The following is a 19,927-nucleotide window of genomic DNA, read 5'->3' as shown; positions in this document are numbered from 1 at the left end:
AAAAGGTTAGGAAAAGAAAGGAGAACACACATCAAGAAGAGGAGACAAACCTGTAGGTTGGCATGCCCAAGAAATCTGAGTGCAGATGAGGAAGGATCTCTATTGGGGGAGTGGAATGCCAAACAAGTGAAGATGATAGAAGTCCTAAATTGGCTAATTTGTCAACAGTAGCATTCCCTTCTCGAAAAATATGAGAGCAACGAAAAACCATGTTCTGCAAATGGAGAGTACAATTGTTCCAGCGTGTCTGGAGCGACCAAGGGGGAGAGAAAGATCCAGAAGCAAAACATGATATTACACTAGAAGAGTTGCTTTCAAGCCATAAATTTTGCCAGCCCCGCGCGTGGGCCAATTCGACAGCAAGGATGACAGCATGGAGCTCCGCATAGAAAGAAGTACGATGGCCCAAGCTTAGGGAGAAACCACCAAGAAAATAACCCGCAGAATCTCGAAAAACCCCGCCACATGCCGCAGGACCCGAATTACCTTTAGCAAGGCCATCAGTATTCACTTTGACCCAAGAAAAAGGAGGGGGTGCCAAAGAACAGGGACAATAGAAGGAGCTTAACTGGAGTTAGGCGATATTCCAAGAGAGACTAAAAGTTGCCTATCCAAAATGCCTTGTACATGGCCAGGGGTGAGAGCTCCAAGATCCTTTCTATTTTCCTTTTTTTTTGTTCTTGCAAACAATCAATACCAACTAACAAATCTAAAACGAAAACACAAATAGCGGAAGATGACGGAAACAAAACTGATACAAACAAATTGATTACCAACGAGAATGGATTGAACCCTAAGGATCGAACTCGCTCTGATACCAAGTTGAACATCAGAGTGCGCAACGAACGAGACTAACAAAATAATAGGAATATTATTAAACAAACGAGAATGACAAAACGGCTACAAAACCCTAATAGGCTACATTGTGACTAACTTATTCTCTAATGAATAACAAAACACTCTATTTATAATAAACTAACCCCAACCCTAATGCTAACAGGCTAGACCCAAAATACACTTATAAGAAAACCCAAATACTAAAATAAACATAAATACTAATATTTTCCAACAAATATCAACTTGAAGGATCTGCAAATCGTATATAACAATTGAATGATCCATATCAAAAAATCAAATAACTAAAACTATAAGATCCAAAGAGAACTACAACAATAAGAAAGCACAGGGTTTTACATTCTGTTGGAAAATTTAAGGGTAAATTACATAGTAACCCCTCATGTTTGAGCTCTATTGCAATCTCATACAACATCTTTAAAACATTTCACTTTCATACCTCAAGTACTATTTTATTTCAATTTCATACAACCGTTAGATTTTTCATCCATGGATCTGTTAAATGCTGACGTGGCTGCCACATATATGACACGTGGCTGCCAAATGTCTGCCACGTGGCAAATAAAATAATTTTTTAATTTAAAAAAAAAAAAAAACATATTTGTCACTTTTTTTTTTCTCTTTCTCTTTCTTCTTCTTCTTCTCTTTCTCTTTCTTCTTCTTCTGGGTTCAGACCTTTTTTTTTTTTTTCTTCTTCTTCTTCTTCTTCTCCCTCCTCCTCCTCTTTCTTCTTCTCTTCTTCTTCTTCCTCCTTCTTCTTCTGGGTTCGGTCCTTTTTTTTTTTTTTCTCTTTCTTTTTCTTCTTCTTCTGGGTTCGGACCTCTTTTTTTTTTTCTTCTTCTTCTCCCTCCTCCTCCTCTTTCTTCTTCTCTTCTTCTTCTTCCTCCTTTTTCTGGGTTTGGACCTTTTTTTTTTTTTTTTTTCTTCTTCTTCTTCCTCCTCCTCCTCTTCCTCCTCCTCCTCTTTCTTCTTCTTCCTCCTTCTTCTGGGTTCGGACCCCTTTCTTTTTTTTTTTCTTCTTCTTCTTCTTCTTTCTCCTCCCTCCTCTTTCTTCTTCTTCTTCTCTTTCTCTTTCTTCTTCTTCTGGGTTCGGACCTTTTTTTTTTCTTCCAATTTCAGGTTTTTTAAAAAAAAATTAAAAAATTATTTTATTTGCCACGTGGCAGACATTTGGCAGCCACGTGTCATATATGTGGCAGCCACGTCAGCATTTAACACATCCATGGATGGAAAATCTAACGGTTGTATGAAATTGAAATAAAATAGTACTTGAGGTATGAAAGTGAAATGTTTTAAAGATGTTGTATGATATTGCAATAGAGCTCAAACCTGAGGGGCTACTATGTAATTTACCCAAAATTTAATAATATTATTATTATATTAAATTTATTAATTGAATGGAAATTAGAAGTTGAGCCTTTTGGTATAAAGATATGTGTACTTAAATGAAGTGTTACAACTTTTGATTCTTCCAAAGGGAAGCCCCCTATAATCATTTAATCACTTTTCATTATACATACATATAGTGCATTAAATATTAGAGAGTCTCATTGAATCCATATGAGAGAGTTTTCAACACAATCGTGATTCATGGAGCCTTGTGATTTGAAGTGCTACTATTGCAAGGACGTGGTCGTTGTATCTTGGGAGACATGCATCGATCAACCATGAGCATCGTAGTGGGACGTAAACTTGTCTTAAGGACAAAGTGTTTGCCACTTGCCTCAACCATATTTCCTAGGTTTTCATAATCCATTATTTCATGTTCATTTAACATTGGTTACTCATGTGCATGCATTATTGTGATATATAATTGCATGAATTATTTCTTGATTTTATATGTGATTTAATATAGCAAGTAGACCCTAATTTTTCCAACAATCTTAAGACAAGTTTAAGGTTTAGTTGCTACCGAAGGTTGATCAAATAAAGTTCGCTTATGAGAAAATCACGTACGGACAGAAAATATGGTATTCGATTACATGGATTTTGTCATTTTGGTACGTTGTTCGTTTGTCATTGAAATTATGAATAGTATATGATTATATGAGAGCAAATGCATGATTAATATATGGTTATGGTATGCATGTTTATTACAAAGCAGGATTCTATGTATACACTTGAAAGACTTACTCACACTTGTTGACTTTTTAAGTTCACAGTTTTTCTTTTCTTTTAAGTCTGGAGATTTAAACAGACATCCAAAGAATCTTGGTTAGTTTCGACTGCCCAATTGGAAGTCTTGAAGTGCCTTTTGAAACTAATGCAACCCTTTTAAAGGTTACATCGTTGATCAAAGGACACGATTGATGTCTTGGGTACTGTACAGAACTGGTACATGAAAGACACGAGAGAGATTACCAAATTTGGTATGTAATATTCTCAGTGTGGTGTTCAGTTGCATCCCTTACCGTTGCATATTTGTGTTCAACAGACATGAATAAAACTTATAGTGATATATATCATGACTACGATTATATTCCTGATAAGAATTTAACGAAAAGGCATGATCATTCAATATGGGTCATTTGGTTCTTTCCAAATGAATTAGCGGGTTTCAGAAGTCGTGACTCTCTTTCATTAGTATGGATATATGTGTAATTGTATGTCTGAATTAATTATAAACTGCTTAGATATGTCACCCACCAAACTGGTACTTTTGTTTATTACTTGCGTGTTCTGCTTATTGCAAAACTGGTATATGGCAGTACCTTTTCCAGGCGGTGGTATCTAGTAGTGAAGTTAAATCAGTTAGCAATGGATGCATATAGGAATTTTTCGGTGAAATGTACTTGTATAAGTTTGTTTACTGAGAAATATGTATGTCAACATGAAGGATATAAACCAAAACCACAATATTGATTGGTGAATTTTATTGGGGTTTTTAAATCGAACAGATGCATCACTTGTTATTATTCCATTAAAAGGGATTAATATGGCTTAAATGGTCTGTGTGCAATGAATTCATCATTTCAGAAATGAAAGTGGCCTAATTAATGATATATATTATATGTATCATGTACTGTGTAGATGCAAAATTAATTTCAAGAAACAGAAACAAAACTCAATAGTTTGTTCTTAATTAAGTATTCTGTTTGCTTGATGAGTATATTAATGTTGCAAATATATGTGACGGCAAAGAAGTATTCCCTCAAAGGGAAAAAACTTTAGATCATGTTTGGTCTGATAATTAGAAGCCTAATTAAGGAGACAAGTTCTTAGGGCTAAGGGCAAATAAGTAGTCAATAAGTGCATCTCCTGAGAAGGGCTAGTGAGGCTTAAGGGTTTACGAAGATGGATGAGAGAAATTTATCTACATAAGTTTTCTATTTCTTTTAAGTATGATGAATGAATTATTGACGACAAAGAAAAGCAACCACAATGTAACGGAATTGTGGGGGTGACTTGGCTATTTTTGAGAAATGGAATAAACTTAAAAAGAATGTAAAAGTAATTTGCTTCTAGAAAGAGACAACGATTATCTCTTATAATTGCAGTTTTAAGGTATTGAAAGGTTATAGATCTTTTAGCAAATACCTTAAATGTGGGAGAATTTACTCAAATGTTAGTAAATTACTTATCAAGTCTGAACACATGTTTGGAGGAATTACGTTGGAACAACTATTCTCAAATGAAATATAATTTCATAAATGGAAGTGCACACCATAAGAGATACTCATCAACCTAGTGGAGCCAATTAATTAAAGGTTTGACTAGAGAGTAAGTTGTATCATGAAGGGGAATGAATTAAAAGCCTACGTCTTAAGAATCGCCATAATGGCAACCCAACCTAGTTGACTGGAGATCCCAAGATCTAGGTTCAAAGGGACAACCGAATTGTGGATGATTCAATGGGAGCACTGCGGAGATAATCTCCTACCCATGTCTTATGATGAAATAGTGTTATCTGCAGCGTATTTAGGATAAGCTTTGCTTTTTAATGATTCTTGTACTTGGAAATAACAAGTAGGGTATTGTAGAATACTCTTAATGGGAAGTCACCTATCTTGAGTGAGGAATTGGGGCGTTCCTGCGAGATTATTTTTAAGGGCTTGGTTCTCTAAAAGCACTCATGAGAAATCAAGAATTGTTCAGGGTCAAAATGAACATAACCGAGCAACCACGAAGTGTCTGGAAAGGTATTGTGTGATTACTATTATCTTGGTTTACACAAACAGCTGAGCAGTTCAAGACATCGCGTTCACTGGTTAGCCAAGTAAATCCGATAGTAATTTACTACGGAAGGTTCAAAGCCAAAAGCCACCTATCTCGATGCGGTACTTTTCCTACTGAATTCTCTCTCTAATGTCTGCATTGTCATTTGCATAGTGTTGAGTCAATTTCCATGCATGTGGGGGATTGTTAGAAAATTTAATAATAATATTATTATATTAAATTTATTAATTGAATGAAAAATTAGAAGTAGAGCCTTTTGGTAGAAAGATATGTCTATTTAAATAAAGTGTTGCAACTTTTGACTCTTCATAAATAGTCACATATTTTCCAAAGAGGTATCTCACATTCTTTAAATAGGAAGCCCCCTATAATCATTTAATTACTTTTCATCATGCATACATATATGTATTAAATAGTAGAAAGTCTCATTAAGTCCATATGAGAGACTTTTCAACACAATTGTGGTTCATGGAGCCATGTGATTTGGAGTGCTACTATTACAAGGACGTGGTCGTATCTTGGGAGACATGCGCTGATCAACCATGAGCACTGTAGTGGGGTGTAAACTTGTTTTAAGGACAAAGTGTCCAACACTTGCCTCAACCGTATTTTCTAGGTTTTTCTAATCTATTATGTCATGTTCATTTAACATTGGTTACTTGCATGAATTATTTCTTGATTTTATATGTGATTTAATATAGCAAGTAGAACCTAATTTTTCCAACACATGCTAAGTTTGATTGTGTGAAAAAATATACACCGTGGACTAACAGGGTTTGCTGGCTTGAATTAGTTATCCTCGTATACTTCTTAACTGCTACTTTCACATTGTTTATCTGTGAGAGAGGCACATTGATATTCCCAAGTGATCACGAAATCACATCTTACATGGACAATATAACTTACGAGTAGCACTAGTTTTAGAAATTATACTTGCTTTACGGTTAGGGTTTACAACTTTTATGAAAACAACGGTTTTACAAGACTTTGTTTTCTGCCCATTCACCTTTATTTTTCGCCCTTTAGGACTTAGTGACTGTACTCTTGTGGTGATGAGGATTTTTGACAAACGCTGTCATCCACTGCTATTAATGTAGGAGGTTTCTCCTTTTGGTACAAAAATTCCTTACGTTACTGCATAACTATTTATGCTTTGACACATGTGTAATAAGGGTTCATTCCTTGCGTACTCACAATATTAGTTTAGATTAATTCTAGACTTTTAGGTTTTAATTTATGCATACTTTTCTACATGAACTTCACTTTATGGTTTCGACACCCTCCAAGTGTCGGCCAACACAACTTGATTTGGATGTCTAGGTGGACATTCCGGAGTGGGGTATTATTCTTATGTTTCTTTTAGTTGACACATTAATATTGTCATGTAATTTAATGTCAACTTCGCAATGTGAAAATAATAGAAATGGTTTGATTTTTGTGTGATGATGATGTATTTTAACAAATATTGCCATTGTTTGGTTGAAAATTTGAATTTTTTTGCAAATAAGGTGTTACAGGATTAACGTGGAGCCTAACTGAAACCCGAGGTAGAATGAACCCTGATGAACTCAAACCTAACCAAAGGCTTAATTGTAAAGGTCATATTAGGGTTTGGGTTGAGCATCCAATCCGTCAAGTTGCACCCTAGTAAGGGAGAACAACTTATATAGAACGAGTTTCTATTTTGATTCAATAATTGTATACCAAATGAAAAATAATGTTGTACCATATGAAAAAAACTTACCCACAATATAAAATTATCGAACCAAAACGCTATAATAATGATGTACCAATTTCATGCAAGTTGATGCTTCTACAAGGGATAAAATCTTAATTTTCCTCCTTTATAATACAGCATTTGTAAAAATTGCTGACATGACTAAGACCATACAGCAACATACAAAAACTGTAACGAGGATGCTTTTTGAATCCTTCAATCACATTTGTTCATCGTACGGTCAGTTTTCGTAAAATACTGTTTATATTTAATTTTAAATAAAAAATTTACAATAATTTTTAACTGTACGATATACGATGAACAAATGTGATTAGAAGATTTCGAAATCCTCAAAGGGGATGCGAATCCTTATTCCAAAAACTGCACCTCCCACTCCTCGGGGCTGACAGTCTGACGACGCAAATCACCAATTAGCTAATAGTAATATCCTCAATAAATTCCGTCGAAGCAAAAGGCAACGCAATTACTTGTGCCTCCATGTTTAGAGCTTCTTTATCCACCAATCACACACCACCTACCACCATTACTATTACCATAAACGAATATTAAATATCTTATTAATTTTTTATATAAAAAAAAAAAGAAGAAAGAATTTTTAGAGACCGCAATCCAGAAGAGAAGATGATGGAGTTGGTCGTCGTCTTCATCGTGGCTTTGATATCCATCCCAACTTCACTTTCCGTACCCTTCATAGTCCTCCATGGTAATTTCCTGCTCTCTCTGTTTCATACTTGTCAATTTTCCTTTCAAAGAAATTATTCATATTTTGTTTGATAAATCTGTTTCTGTATCTGTGTTTTGCTTAATTTTTTTTCTGGGTTTTTGATATATTGTTATTTTCTGGACAAAAGTTGATTAATTTATGGTATTGATGCTAAATATGGTGGGTTGCTGTAATTTGCTGTATCAGAGAAAGGTCTTTAGAACTAATAGGAACTTGATGATGACCATTTTCCTGAAGATGTTCAATTAGATACTAATATCCAAATGACAGCATGTGCAATGCATGGAGTCATGGCCTTAATCTAAATCTGGAAGAAATTTTCTCAAAGTTCTATTTTTTGCATTTTCTGTGTGGTTGAAAAAAAAAATACATATAAAATAACTGTCTTTAATTAATTAAACCGTTACATGAAGATTGTAGATCAAAGAATTAAACCACAATTTTCGGTTCACCCGCCCGAGGAACATAATTCAGCAGATAGATATTTAAACTTTTCCTCTCTGTAGCATGAACCAAATAGGTTCTTTTTGCAGTTAATCACCAAGAAAAACCGCTGAGAAAAATACAAAACAAAATAACAATGGAGCCAAAAAAGATAAAAAAACTGCAGCTGGATAGTTATCACCATATTGCTTGCCTCATCTAACGGCAGCAGACTAATTCGAATTACAGGCAAAATGAACCCCATGTGCTTTTTTGAAGCATTTACTCTGGTTTTACTAAACATTTTTTTGAACCTTACTATTAGCTAATTACATTCAATAAACTCTGCATTATCTAATGTATTAATTCAGTCTTGGAATTGTGCAAGTTTTCTGTGTTGTATGTTCAAAATTTTTTGTGACATTTCTATCGATGCCTAGTTTCCTTTGAATTTGGTCAATCTGATAGCAGTTAAGTGTTTTTAGTTGGATTTTGAACATCATCCATTGTAGTTCTTCTTTTAGTTTCCGTTTATATATTGGACTGATCTTTCTTTCCTGGAGTTTGTTAACTTTGATCAGTGAAACGAAGATTCATCTCTTCTCTCACCATTCTTTATTATTGCATTCATATGCTCTTTCTGCATTCTAATGCTTCATCATGACAGGCATTGGAGACCAGTGCTCTAACAAAGGAGTTAAACAGTTTACCGAGAAACTGAGCAACTTTTCTGGTGTTGAAGGATATTGCATGTATGGTCCATTATTTTCTTCTCAAGTCTGTCTACTTATTCCCATACCTATATGTTATCCTTTGAGAGCTCATTGCGTATACTTCATTCATCACATTGCTTTTAACAACTTTATATCAAATTCTGATTCTAAGATTTATTTTAACATATGGTGTGGCCTTCTTGAGTTTATAGAACAATATGATAAGATACAACCTGATTGTTTAAAAGACTCTTGGTGATGTGTAACTGAGAAGTCTGCCCTTTGGTTTCTTACACTTTTTTTTTTTTTTCAATTTTCGGGGAGCAATGTAGTGTGTAGTGTACTTTTACCATGTGTAATAGTATTGCTTGGATTTACCTTCCTGCAGAGAAATTGGTGATGGAACGTGGGATTCCTGGTTTTTGCCTCTTGAGGAACAGGTAAAATCTAAAAAAGCAATGCTTGTCATTTTATTTATAATTCTATGAATTCCACTTGTACTCTGACTTTTTTTCTACGTGTTTGCAGACCAGAATCGTTTGTGATAAGGTGGTGAAGTTTTCCTTGTTACTGTATATTGTTGGTCTGGCTTTTGAAGTTTCTGTGACTTTTGACTTTGTTCCCTACTACAACCACAGGTTAAAGAAAAGGAAGAACTGAGACAAGGTTATAACATTGTTGGTCTCTCCCAGGTATTATTAAGCTTGGATCTTTCTGTTTTCACGTGTATTTAGTAAATTAGATTTTTGTTCAGCTCAGCTTAACTCCACACATTATGTCACCATGATCGGAATTACTTCTTGACATCCTTCCTCACCATTTCACTTAGTAAGCACATATCATCACATGTTTTCTTGCCTCATTCACCTAACCGGTCCTTTTTTATGTATTTTGAATTTGAATCAAAGCACTCCTTATAGGTGATATCATTCTCCATCTTCACCCTAATGATTCTTGGCTTCTATGACTCTGTATTTTAGAACATTTGTCATTGTTCTGGCCATCAGTGTAGCTGTCGTTATGTTTCAATGTTGTCCTTATTAGATGCCATTTTATTCCCAAGTTTAGCTACTGACTCGTGGCTTTGTTGATATATATGGGATGATCTGCTGTTGCATCATCTTTTCTTCCTTTTTCCTTTTGTTGTTCTGATGGTGGTAGTTTTCATTGTGGATATGCAATTTTATTTATATTGTGTAGCTTTCGTTGTCATTTCATCTGCGACAAGTTTTTCATCATGTCACATTCTTTTTCAATCCCCCAATGCTTATGAATAGATTAATGAATTAATGCTTATAATGTTGAGTTTTGATGCTCAAGTAACTCTGGTCATTCGGTTCTTTCTCATAACTTTTTCTTTTTAATTTGACAGGGCAATTTGATAGGCCGAGGTGTGGTAGAATTTTGTGTCGATGGACCCCCTGTAAGATTCAATTTAACTAACTCTGCTAATATCATCTTTCCTCTACTGCTTTTCAACGGACTAAATTTAAAATTGAATTTCAGTTATCATACATGTATCCAACTCTTTGAAAATGCATGAGGAATGAGGTTATAAGTTCTTCTAAGATTTTTTTATATTATTTTGGTGACATAATAGCTGTTAGGATTATTTCTTGTCTCAGAGAAATCTTTAGTCACATTTTTCTGTGACGTGGTTTATAGGCGAATGCTTTATTAGGTTTAGAGATCTTTCTTCCTTTTCATTGTTTCGTTGGTTCAATGCGCATTTCTTACACAGGTTGATGTTTCATTTCATAACAGATGCGGATTTGACAATACGAAAATCCTTGTTTTTGCCATTATTGATTACAGGTCAAGAACTTTGTCTCTTTAGGAGGACCTCATGCGGGTACTGCTTCTGTGCCTCTTTGTGGTGTAAGTATCATACTATCATCATGGAATTTTAATCCCTCCCTATCCAAATGCTTTTGTCTTGCTGAAAAAGCTTCTGGTGAAGAAGAGTGTACATGTATATATTAACAATTGAATTCACAGAGTGTAGAATCCCACAGTGCTTAAAATTACCATCCTAGTATGGTATATGAGCTTGATGTTTCCTCTTCCCAATAGAGCGCTTCTCATCCGAAAGAACCAGATATATATGGGAAAGTTTATGATTTTATGCAGGAGAGGATTAGCACTTTCGGCAGTGCTTTATTGTAAATGGTTGCAGCAAACAGCATTTCCTACGTCATTCATTCAATTACATAACATGAGAATATTTTGAAAGCATTTTGTATAATAATACATCTAAGAGTGAAATCTTCCATACAAAGACTGCATTGTTATTCTGGTCATTTACCTACTTTGCTGATTCCCGTGGCGTATTTATATATTTATGAGATTTTTGAAGAACTTTATTGTTTATAGCATAATGTCTCAAATTATAATAGTCATAAGGTATTAACTATCGAGGAACACTTCAAACGTGGTTGGAAATACTCTGTGACCTATTTGGGACATGTTAATAATGCTAAAGGGCTTTGTTTTTGTGCCTCTGCAGTCTGGTATATTCTGCATCATTGTGAATAAGCTACTCAAATCAGAGATCTACACAGACTATATTCAAGTATGCATCTCATTCTGCTGGTTCTTTCTTCTTGTCTCTATTACGGTGTCAACTTTCGCTCTCCTAGGTATATTTCCGATGAGGCCTGACCATCTTGATTGTGATTCTGAAAATGTAGGAACACCTGGCTCCCAGCGGTTATCTTAAATTACCAAATGTGAGTGGCTAGAAATGAAACATTCGATACATCTAATGAGATGTTGTTTACCACATTGTTCACCTACGGTTTTTACTCAGTTTTATGATAGCTGTAAGCATAAGCATCCTGATCAACTATTTGTTTCCAGGCAATGTCTGAATATTTAGGAAAATGCAAGTTTCTTCCGAAGCTCAACAACGAACTCCCTGATGATATATATCTCAGTATCCCGCATATACAATGTTCATCTAAGCTACTCGAGTTACAAACCTCTTACGTTATTTATTCATCTTTCTTCCAAGCGTTTTTACGTACTATTCTAAATTTGGTTAACAAATAAATAATTTGTTTATTTGAATACGGAGAGAGTGATGGTATATTCTGTATCTACAGCAGCAGAATACAAGAGAGATCACTTTCCAGTGAATTTTATGCATCACTCTGTAATTGAACCAAAATGCTAAACTTTCTTTCATTCCGATTCAAGATAAAAGTAGACTCAATTTACAGGGGGGCGAAAAACACAGTTTAGTGCTGCCTACGTACCATTATTTGATTTTCTGTACGAGCACGAAATACATTATTTGACTTTCTGTATGTGCACGAAATAAAAGAGAAGATCGCTCAGCAAACAACTTATATGCATACTCTCTGGCTTTCCTCAGTAGACTTGTATATCCACACTAATGCCGCCCAGACGATCAGCGCTCATCGAGCAGCTGCTTTCCCTGTCCATATTCTCTCCTGTGATCTTCTGGTGGGCACCGCAGCCGAGCCACATACATGAGATTCTTGCTAGAGCTGCCTGACCAGCAACTCGCACCCGATAAACCACATTTAAGTCTGCCCAAATCTCACTTCCCACAGCGCCAGACTGGAAATTCGCATCATATCCTTCAAGATCTGATTCTGTTACTACTACCACAGAGCCTTCATCAAATGCGGCTAGATTGTGCGAGGAAGTAGATTGCAGCGGTTTCACCACCAGATCTGGCATGCGGCTGTAAACAAAAGCTTTCTTCACCACTAAATAGTAGTACTCCTGGACAGCCTGAAAACGAACCATCAAATAGGAGATCAAGATAAGTCAAATTAAAGGGTACAACTAGATCATGCCACAGGTCAGTGTAAATCTAGATTATAGTATTATAGGCAAATTGTTCACATACTGATATTGGTAAACAGAAATGTAAATACAATTTTCTCACTGCACCAACTTCCAAGCAGGACAACCAAAAGAAAAAAGCATCAAACAGCACGGAGAAAAATCAAGCCACAATGCCAGTGCAAATCACATATAAGTTGGACAAGTTACCTGCCACTGAGCAGAGGCTAAAAGCACCCTTGGCCGAATCGACTTCAGGTATTCATAAGCAGATTCAGGTGTCATCTGCTTGTGATGGACCTATATAAAAATAAAAGATCAGTAAAGCTGGCAATCCTCAAAGAGTTATTTGTGATTTCAGAGCCTAGTACTGACCAGGTAACAGATAACAATGGTTGTGCTACGCCCCCGCCCAGCTTTACAGTGAACATAAGTTGTCCGTCCACTTAATGCATTTTCTTCATGACAAAAACCAAATGCGAAAAACAAAATGAAATAATCAGATAACAGTCTTCTCCGAAGAAAAAACATTTACACAAAAATGACAATTTCAATCCCACGATATATATATAATGACTTCACACTAAACTCCCAGTCCTTAATGACAATTAAACAAGTACGGATGAAACAAATCAAATATTTTTTTTTACCCATAAGATTAAAATTTCAACACCACCACCAAGCAGCTTAAAATTGACCAAAATCATCTTTTTAAGTTTCTAAAATTCCATCCGATAAAAAAAGAGGCAGGTTAGATGGTCCATAATTTCTAAGCATCATAACTTATCTACACTGGAAAAATCTAGGACAGCCTCACAATTGTACCCTTGCATATCAGAGCGATGCTGGACAATTTGTTTCAGCTTTGAAAGTTTCCAAACATGTCATGAGTATCTAACCAAGATCAGAATATGCCATAGTTATGTGCCTTGTTTGTGCCAAGTCATGCAATATCAGATGCCTTCCAATATGAGCAAATCAAGTTGCAAGAATGCTTACCATGAATGAAGTCTACAGCACGACATGCATCGCTGAGTGATGGTGCAAAGCAGTAATCTCTTGTAGGAATCACCAGATGGTTAATGCCGTGAGACTGCCAAAAATTTAATAGAAACACATAAAACTACTGGGAAATAGGGAATGCCCCCAACATAAAGTACAAGAAAATAAAGGAAGTTTTGGTCCGGTACAGCCAAGAACCAAGTCATGCTTAGTCAAATTAAATTTACATATGAATATAAAACAATATTACTGAAAAAGACCAGTTAATCTGTCAGTATTAAATATGTCATACAAAAAACAGATATCCTCACAAACAGCAACAGCATTTCATCAGAGAGAAAAATGCATCAACTAATCTCCAAAAGCAAGTGAACTCTCACAATACAACTCTCAGGAAGGATACTTTGGTGTAATACGACTACAAGGAAAACCACTAACATGATAAAGAGATGTTGGAACCAAAGTCTCGTACGGCTCATTAAGTGTGATGACTCCACCAACTCCAACCTCCTTTAAGCGGGGTACGTCAGTAGGGAATGGAACTGCACCTAACAACACAAACTGAAAAAGAAAAAAAAAATTATTAGAATTTAGACAGAAAAAAATCAACACTAGGTCATATCGCAGAACAAAAAGGCACATGTGGAAGTGAAGAATAATCAAACAAAACAATTTTTTCGTCTACGACTCTACGTTACATCAACTATCAGCTAAGAAAAGAATTCAATAACATTACCACACACAAAGAATCAAACCCCATTCATGAATTACATTGAGATAAGTTCACACGGGCATAAGTACTCGTAAGCTATCGAAATTCACAATCTAAATCAAACCCTACACATAAACATTACATACTACACAAGCGAACCCAATCTATACACATTGTAGATATACAAGAGAAATAAATAAATACAAAACTAGAACAATAAAATGATATTTGTACCTCATCAACCTTATCCCACCACCGAAACTCAGCCTGCAGCTTGTTCCTAATGACATTGTAAAGCAGAGTCGGGTAAAACAGCGCACGAGCTCCTGCCCCGATCAAAACCCGCTTCGCATCCAACGGTGTGATGCTCCTGCAATCAAAATCCCTATTTCCAGGGGACAAATTCCCTTCTTCCCCACTTCCAACTTCCCCTCCTTTCAACTCCTCAATATACATAGCCTCAGATTCAAACCCGACACAATCGATCACAATTACAACACAAATTCAACAGATAACCCGAAATTTCCCCCAATATTTACATACAAACAACCATTTACACAATTATCCCCATAAAAAACAAAAACCCTAAACTTTTTTTCTTTTATGTACCAAAGAAATTACAGAATCATGCGAGAAAACCTAAGAATTTCTGCAACAGTGAGAGGAACAAAGGATCGGGAGCAAATTCGATTTATAAAAGGAGAAACTGCAAAGCATGGAAAAGCTCGCAACCATAATTTACGAAAAGGGGACGATCGGAGAGTAAAGGTAGAGACGATGAAGACGATGAGGGATGCGATCAAGGATCGATGAAATCTGGGGAGAATCAATTGGGAATTGGGAATATGGGGGAACCCTTAACCCTAAAAAACAAGAACTTGCTTCAGGGAGAGGATAGGCTGAGATTCTACTCCACCTTTTGCTCAACAAACTCTGAAAGCGGACGAACGAGAGAGAGAGAGAGAGAGAGAGAGAGAGAGGAAGGGTGTGGAAGGGTGTGGAAGGAGACGGAGGGAAGGGATAGAGTCACGGTGGTCATTAAGGAGGGAGTTTGAAAAACGTGAGTGGGGGACACGTGGTGGGATTTGAGGGATTCGGGACCGTTTTATTTTATCGTTTTAAAGGGCTGGCCGACAAGGAACTGGATCCCCTTCTGATCAAAAGAATCTAATCCAACTAATCAATAAATCTGAATCATTGAAATTTGATCAAACCGATTATTATAATTTTTAAAGACTCCTCTATCAAATTTCAATGGTTTGGATTCATTGATTAGTGGACTTAGATCCCTTGGATCTGGAGGGGATCCTGTTCCGGCCACCAAGTAAGATAATTGGAATTATGATGTGATTATTTTTTATGATTAACGTTAAAAATATTAAGTTTTGTAAATTAAATTATATGAAAATTGAGAATTGAATATTTACGTAACCGTTGATTAACTTATTTATTTTCACACATCAAATAGTTTACAAATTTAGTCTACAAACTGCAATTCAAATACTTATGATGAAGTCCGTTAGATTTTAAGTTTAAAATTGAAAGTTTCGTTAATTTTAAAATAAAGGAAAAAAAAATCATTCGGTCTCCTATTCAAACACGAACCAAATTTCTTTAATTTCAACCAACGATTTCAATTTGAAGATTAAGATACCTATGATGAAGTTTGTTAGAATTTAGGTTTAAAATCGAAAGTTTTATTAATTTTTAGCATGTGAGATTTAGATATGTTCATACTCAACATGAAAAAGAAAGGAAAAAGAAAATCATTCAATCTTCTATTCAAACACGAACCAAATTTCTTCAATTTCAATCGACGATTTCAATTTGCCCTCGTCTCACGAAAATTTGTAAATTTTTTTGCTTTGAAAGGTCATCTAACATATACTGATTAGAATTTTCAATATAAGAAAAATGTAATGATTTGAGAAATTTGAACCTTCAAATGTTAAATCTTTCTAGGTTTGCACATAGAAATAAGTTTATGGTCACATTTACATGATGAGATCTTTAAACTCAAATATTCTTTATTAGGTGAGATTATATTTAAATGTTACTGTTGACCCTAAAAACTACTAAGCCTACGTGGCGCGCAGGCTGAGTAATTAATAAGCTAACTACGTCCTTTGGTTGTGTGCGGGGCGTGCCAACTCGTAGGCCGAGTTTGGCTGGGGAGTAAAATATTTTAATGTGGCATTGGGCGCACTGTTGACTTCTTGATCTTGCAACTGTGGCCGAGGAAGGAACACGTCTCGGCCTTCATGTTCTATAGTCTGAAGACAAGGCTGCTAGTTTCTTCAAAGTTCACAAATCGTTGGCACTAGGTTCGGTCACTATAATTATATTCGTGAGAGTATAATTACGCCAAACTGGTGCCATATTGTACGTACACAAATACTCGAAAGAGATGAATGTCTTGATTGTAAATGTCGTTCAACCATTGGAATGCCGAACTTGAAAATGTACTTGCGAGTATCCAATCATAAAATAAAACTCGGTTTCAATGTGCTGGGCCTAGTAAATTGATAAAACCTCATTCCGCCGAGAAGGTTGATGAGATGACCTCTACCAACAAGGACTCGGAAATCCTTGTTGACCGAGACTTGGATAAATATCCAGTCGGTCTCAAAGCAGTGATGTCTATCCAAACTGAAGGTGGTCCTCGATCGACTGATTCTACGGCTCCGGTGTTGTCTATCCAAATTGAAGAAGTCACCGGTTGCCTTCACAGTGCTGTCTATCCAAATTGAAGATGTGTTCGTGAAAAGAAAGGGGGAGAGGAAAAAATCTCAGGGTTATTGAGAAGCTTTGTGCAGGGCAATTTGTGTGTTGATTTGAAGGGGCTTTGAATGATGCACTCCCTTCTCTATTTATAGGAGCGAACCCCCTTACGGCCGAACTATAAATTCTTGGATTAGAACTTCTCAACTCAATCTGATCAGGTTTCGCCCAATCCTAACCCCTATAGGACTTTGAACCAAGCTCCTTAACGAACCAGATTCATCCCCTAATTCTAAACATCCTTAGCTTTAAGACTCATTGTTGCACTAGGGTTCGACTACCTCACCCTTATCTAAACCAATCCTCTTCATAATAGGATTCGGCCAACCTTGACTGGACAGCCCATGACAAGATTCTAGATGAATGTTATTAGACCGAGAATGACTCTAAGCTCGGCCCAAAATTTTATTTTGGGCCCAAACAGTTACCTAACTGAAATTACATAAAAGAATGGAATAAGATCTTATTCAAATCCTCTTTGTGAAGATCCTACGGATTAGTTCATCATATCTATTCATCAGTCATCATGCGGCCATAATTTTTTTATTTAAAATTGGATACAAACAACACTTAACAAAAGCTGACAACACGATATATGATCAATGACTAAGATGAATTGATCTTTAGGATCCTCACAAAGAGGATGATCCTCATCCTAAAGGAATGTAAGATATCTCACTTTCGGCGTTGAAGCTCGAAAGTTGCATGAAAACTTTTTGTTCTTAGATGCAAACAAAATATTAATTTAAATGATAATTTAAGTTGCTTAACTAGGGGAAAAAGAAACAAAAAGATTTGGATAATTGATAGGAACAAAACCAAAAGAAGAATTGACAGCTCAAACAATATATATATGGATTCTATTTATATACAAAAATATTATATCCATTGCATCGCATGTACTTTGGTCTTTGTCATAATGTTTTTAAACAAACGCTATTACCATTCAAAACAAAGAAAATTAATTAAAATCTTATCCTCTTCTGAAGTTATTAAAAAAAATTTAGGAAAAAAAAAGGCTAGTCAACATTGGCAACGGTTATGAGGTGCAACAATTGTACTAGGCTACTAGCATCATTGACTCGTGAAGTCAGTCAACGAAAAAGACTTACATGAAACGAGTATACAAAAATAAAATTATTTTAAATCAGTTAGCGATATGATTAAAATTTGACGACATGTAATCAGTTCAGAATGCCACAATAGGTGTAAGTATATCCTTATCCAATTAGAAAGGCGTTGTACTTGTGAAACTCTAAAAATTGCAATTGGAACGGTATTTTAAAAACAGAGAAAAGGCAATTTAAATCGAATTATTTTTCATTTTTGGTAGTTTGAACAAGAAAAAAACAATTTCATAGTTTTTGTTTTGTTTTTGTTTTTTTGTTTTGTCAGAAAAAAAAGATTTAGTTGGATTAAATGTTAGATTTGCAACTGATGAGGTTTGAACTCACATCATCATGCAATAACTCAACACCTTTCCACTACCGGTAAAAAGCCACTTGCAAAATTTTTGTAGTTTGGTCAAAACATTTAAACCCTAAGAATAGCGATTCGTACCAAATCAATCGAAAACTAAAACTAAAATCTAATCTTATAATTACTAAAATCCAGAATGATTAGTCCCATGCATTTAATGACTTTCATTCCATACATTTTCTTTCTTTCTTTTTTTGAGAAAGATTCACTACACTTTCTACCTTTCAATTTCACCAAAAAAAAAAATTGCAAAGCATTTATATGCTTGGTCATTACCGGTACACCGACTACCTATTCCTAGTGTGGTAAGGAGAACCCATAAGGAGTGAAAGAAGGAACCACGAGAAAATGGTAAGTTTCTATGCAAATTCTAGGTCTATTAAAAGCAGAAATAATGTTAAGAACAATCGCTCATACGAAAATTACACAACTATTCTAATCCTAGTGTAAACGGTAAAGATAACTCCTAGCGAAAGAAAGGGGAACAAGACTAGGTTATGTGTTGATTGCTTTTTAATGATATGAACAATCACTTACTGCCTTTAGAGCAACTCCAGTGTAGGAGCCCTCCCCCCAGGCTATTCACTATTTAATCCACCTAGTGAACAGTAACTGCCCTTAATGAATAGTGCATTCTCCTGGTAATTGCCTTTTGCATCTCCATCCCTGCACTGAATAGCCCTGGCAATTGGCAATAAAATATTAGTATTTTTTTATTTATAATTAATATTATATTATTTACTTTGTATAAATTAATATTACATTATTAATTATATTAATATTATAAAGGAATCCAACACTATCTCCACAACTAAAAAAATAAAAAATAAAACGCACGGAAGCTGCGAGACAGAAACCATGAGCGCCCAAGTGCGCGAACACGACGACGAGTCGTCGAAGCTGCGAGACGGCGCGGACGATGACGAAGCCAACTGCCTGCTGCGCAGCCGCAGTCCCTGTCGCTGCCGTCGTCGACATGGGACGAGGAGGAGGAGGTCGCGTTCGAGGCGCGGGAGAAGATCCTGATCTTCGACGATGCCGTCGACGACGAGTCCACAGCTGTCCCACTTTTTTCGTGGAAGAAGTTGTGGCTGTTCACCTGGATCCGGGCAATTTAGAAGGGGATCTCGATCGTTGCAGAGGAGATGATGGCTGACGTCGCCCAGACGTCAGCCTTGCGTCACATGGCCTTCGGGCTCTCGGGCTGGCAATTGCTGCCGGGCCTGTCGCTCAGGCTTGGCCTGTCCCTCGGGCTCCCAAATGCTAGAGCATGTCCATCAGGCAACAGCCCACTGTTTAATTCACTGTCCCCCGAGCAAATGCTCCCGCTGGAGCTGCTTTTAAGCTTACATGGGACTCTCAACACTCAATGCTTTGCCAGTGGCTTAAGCTTGATGGGTCACTCTCAAACCATTGATGTATTGTCGACTCTTTGTATGACTCATTCGTCCACATCATCATTTACCATTTGCCTGAAAGAAAAAAAATCACTTTTTACCAAGTAATTT

At 36.1% G+C, this 19,927-nt stretch overlaps 2 protein-coding genes across 2 annotated transcripts; one reads left to right on the top strand and one right to left on the bottom strand.

Annotated features, from left to right (window-relative positions):
• The first annotated feature begins 7,155 nt into the window (after positions 1–7,155).
• LOC126618084 (uncharacterized) lies at positions 7,156–11,766 on the top strand. The gene is made up of 11 exons (XM_050286183.1): positions 7,156–7,472; positions 8,584–8,668; positions 9,018–9,069; positions 9,158–9,178; positions 9,268–9,321; positions 10,002–10,052; positions 10,445–10,507; positions 11,136–11,201; positions 11,320–11,358; positions 11,489–11,617; positions 11,734–11,766. The coding sequence occupies exons 1-11, from the start codon at positions 7,391–7,393 to the stop codon at positions 11,764–11,766; spliced, it is 675 nt and encodes a 224-aa protein (XP_050142140.1). The 5' UTR covers positions 7,156–7,390.
• A 21-nt stretch (positions 11,767–11,787) lies between these two features.
• LOC126618809 (phosphatidylglycerophosphate phosphatase PTPMT1-like) lies at positions 11,788–15,186 on the bottom strand. The gene is made up of 6 exons (XM_050286983.1): positions 14,394–15,186; positions 13,886–14,008; positions 13,445–13,538; positions 12,821–12,903; positions 12,656–12,745; positions 11,788–12,391 (listed from the first exon to the last, which is right to left on the bottom strand). The coding sequence occupies exons 1-6, from the start codon at positions 14,613–14,615 to the stop codon at positions 12,002–12,004; spliced, it is 1,002 nt and encodes a 333-aa protein (XP_050142940.1). The 5' UTR covers positions 14,616–15,186; the 3' UTR covers positions 11,788–12,001.
• Positions 15,187–19,927: the final 4,741 nt, after the last annotated feature.

Source organism: Malus sylvestris, chromosome 4 (assembly GCF_916048215.2).
Source record: "Malus sylvestris chromosome 4, drMalSylv7.2, whole genome shotgun sequence".
NCBI classification, from domain to species: domain Eukaryota; kingdom Viridiplantae; phylum Streptophyta; class Magnoliopsida; order Rosales; family Rosaceae; genus Malus; species Malus sylvestris.
The sequence above is the reverse complement of the archived record's forward strand: the minus strand, read 5'-3'. Positions and strand labels throughout refer to the sequence as shown.

Excerpts from the sequence above, each read along its gene's own strand:
- LOC126618809 (XM_050286983.1), bottom strand. The coding sequence starts at position 14,615 with ATGTATATTGAGGAGTTGAAAGGAGGGGAAGTTGGAAGTGGGGAAGAA. Across the intron at positions 13,539-13,885 it reads TTCCAACATCTCTTTATCAT|TCTCACGGCATTAACCATCT; the intron begins GTTAGTGGTTTT and ends AATTTTTGGCAG. Across the intron at positions 12,904-13,444 it reads TGCTGTAGACTTCATTCATG|AAAATGCATTAAGTGGACGG; the intron begins GTAAGCATTCTT and ends TTTGTCATGAAG.
- LOC126618084 (XM_050286183.1), top strand. The coding sequence starts at position 7,391 with ATGATGGAGTTGGTCGTCGTCTTCATCGTGGCTTTGATATCCATCCCA. Across the intron at positions 9,322-10,001 it reads ACATTGTTGGTCTCTCCCAG|GGCAATTTGATAGGCCGAGG; the intron begins GTATTATTAAGC and ends TTAATTTGACAG. Across the intron at positions 11,618-11,733 it reads TCGAGTTACAAACCTCTTAC|CAGCAGAATACAAGAGAGAT; the intron begins GTTATTTATTCA and ends CTGTATCTACAG.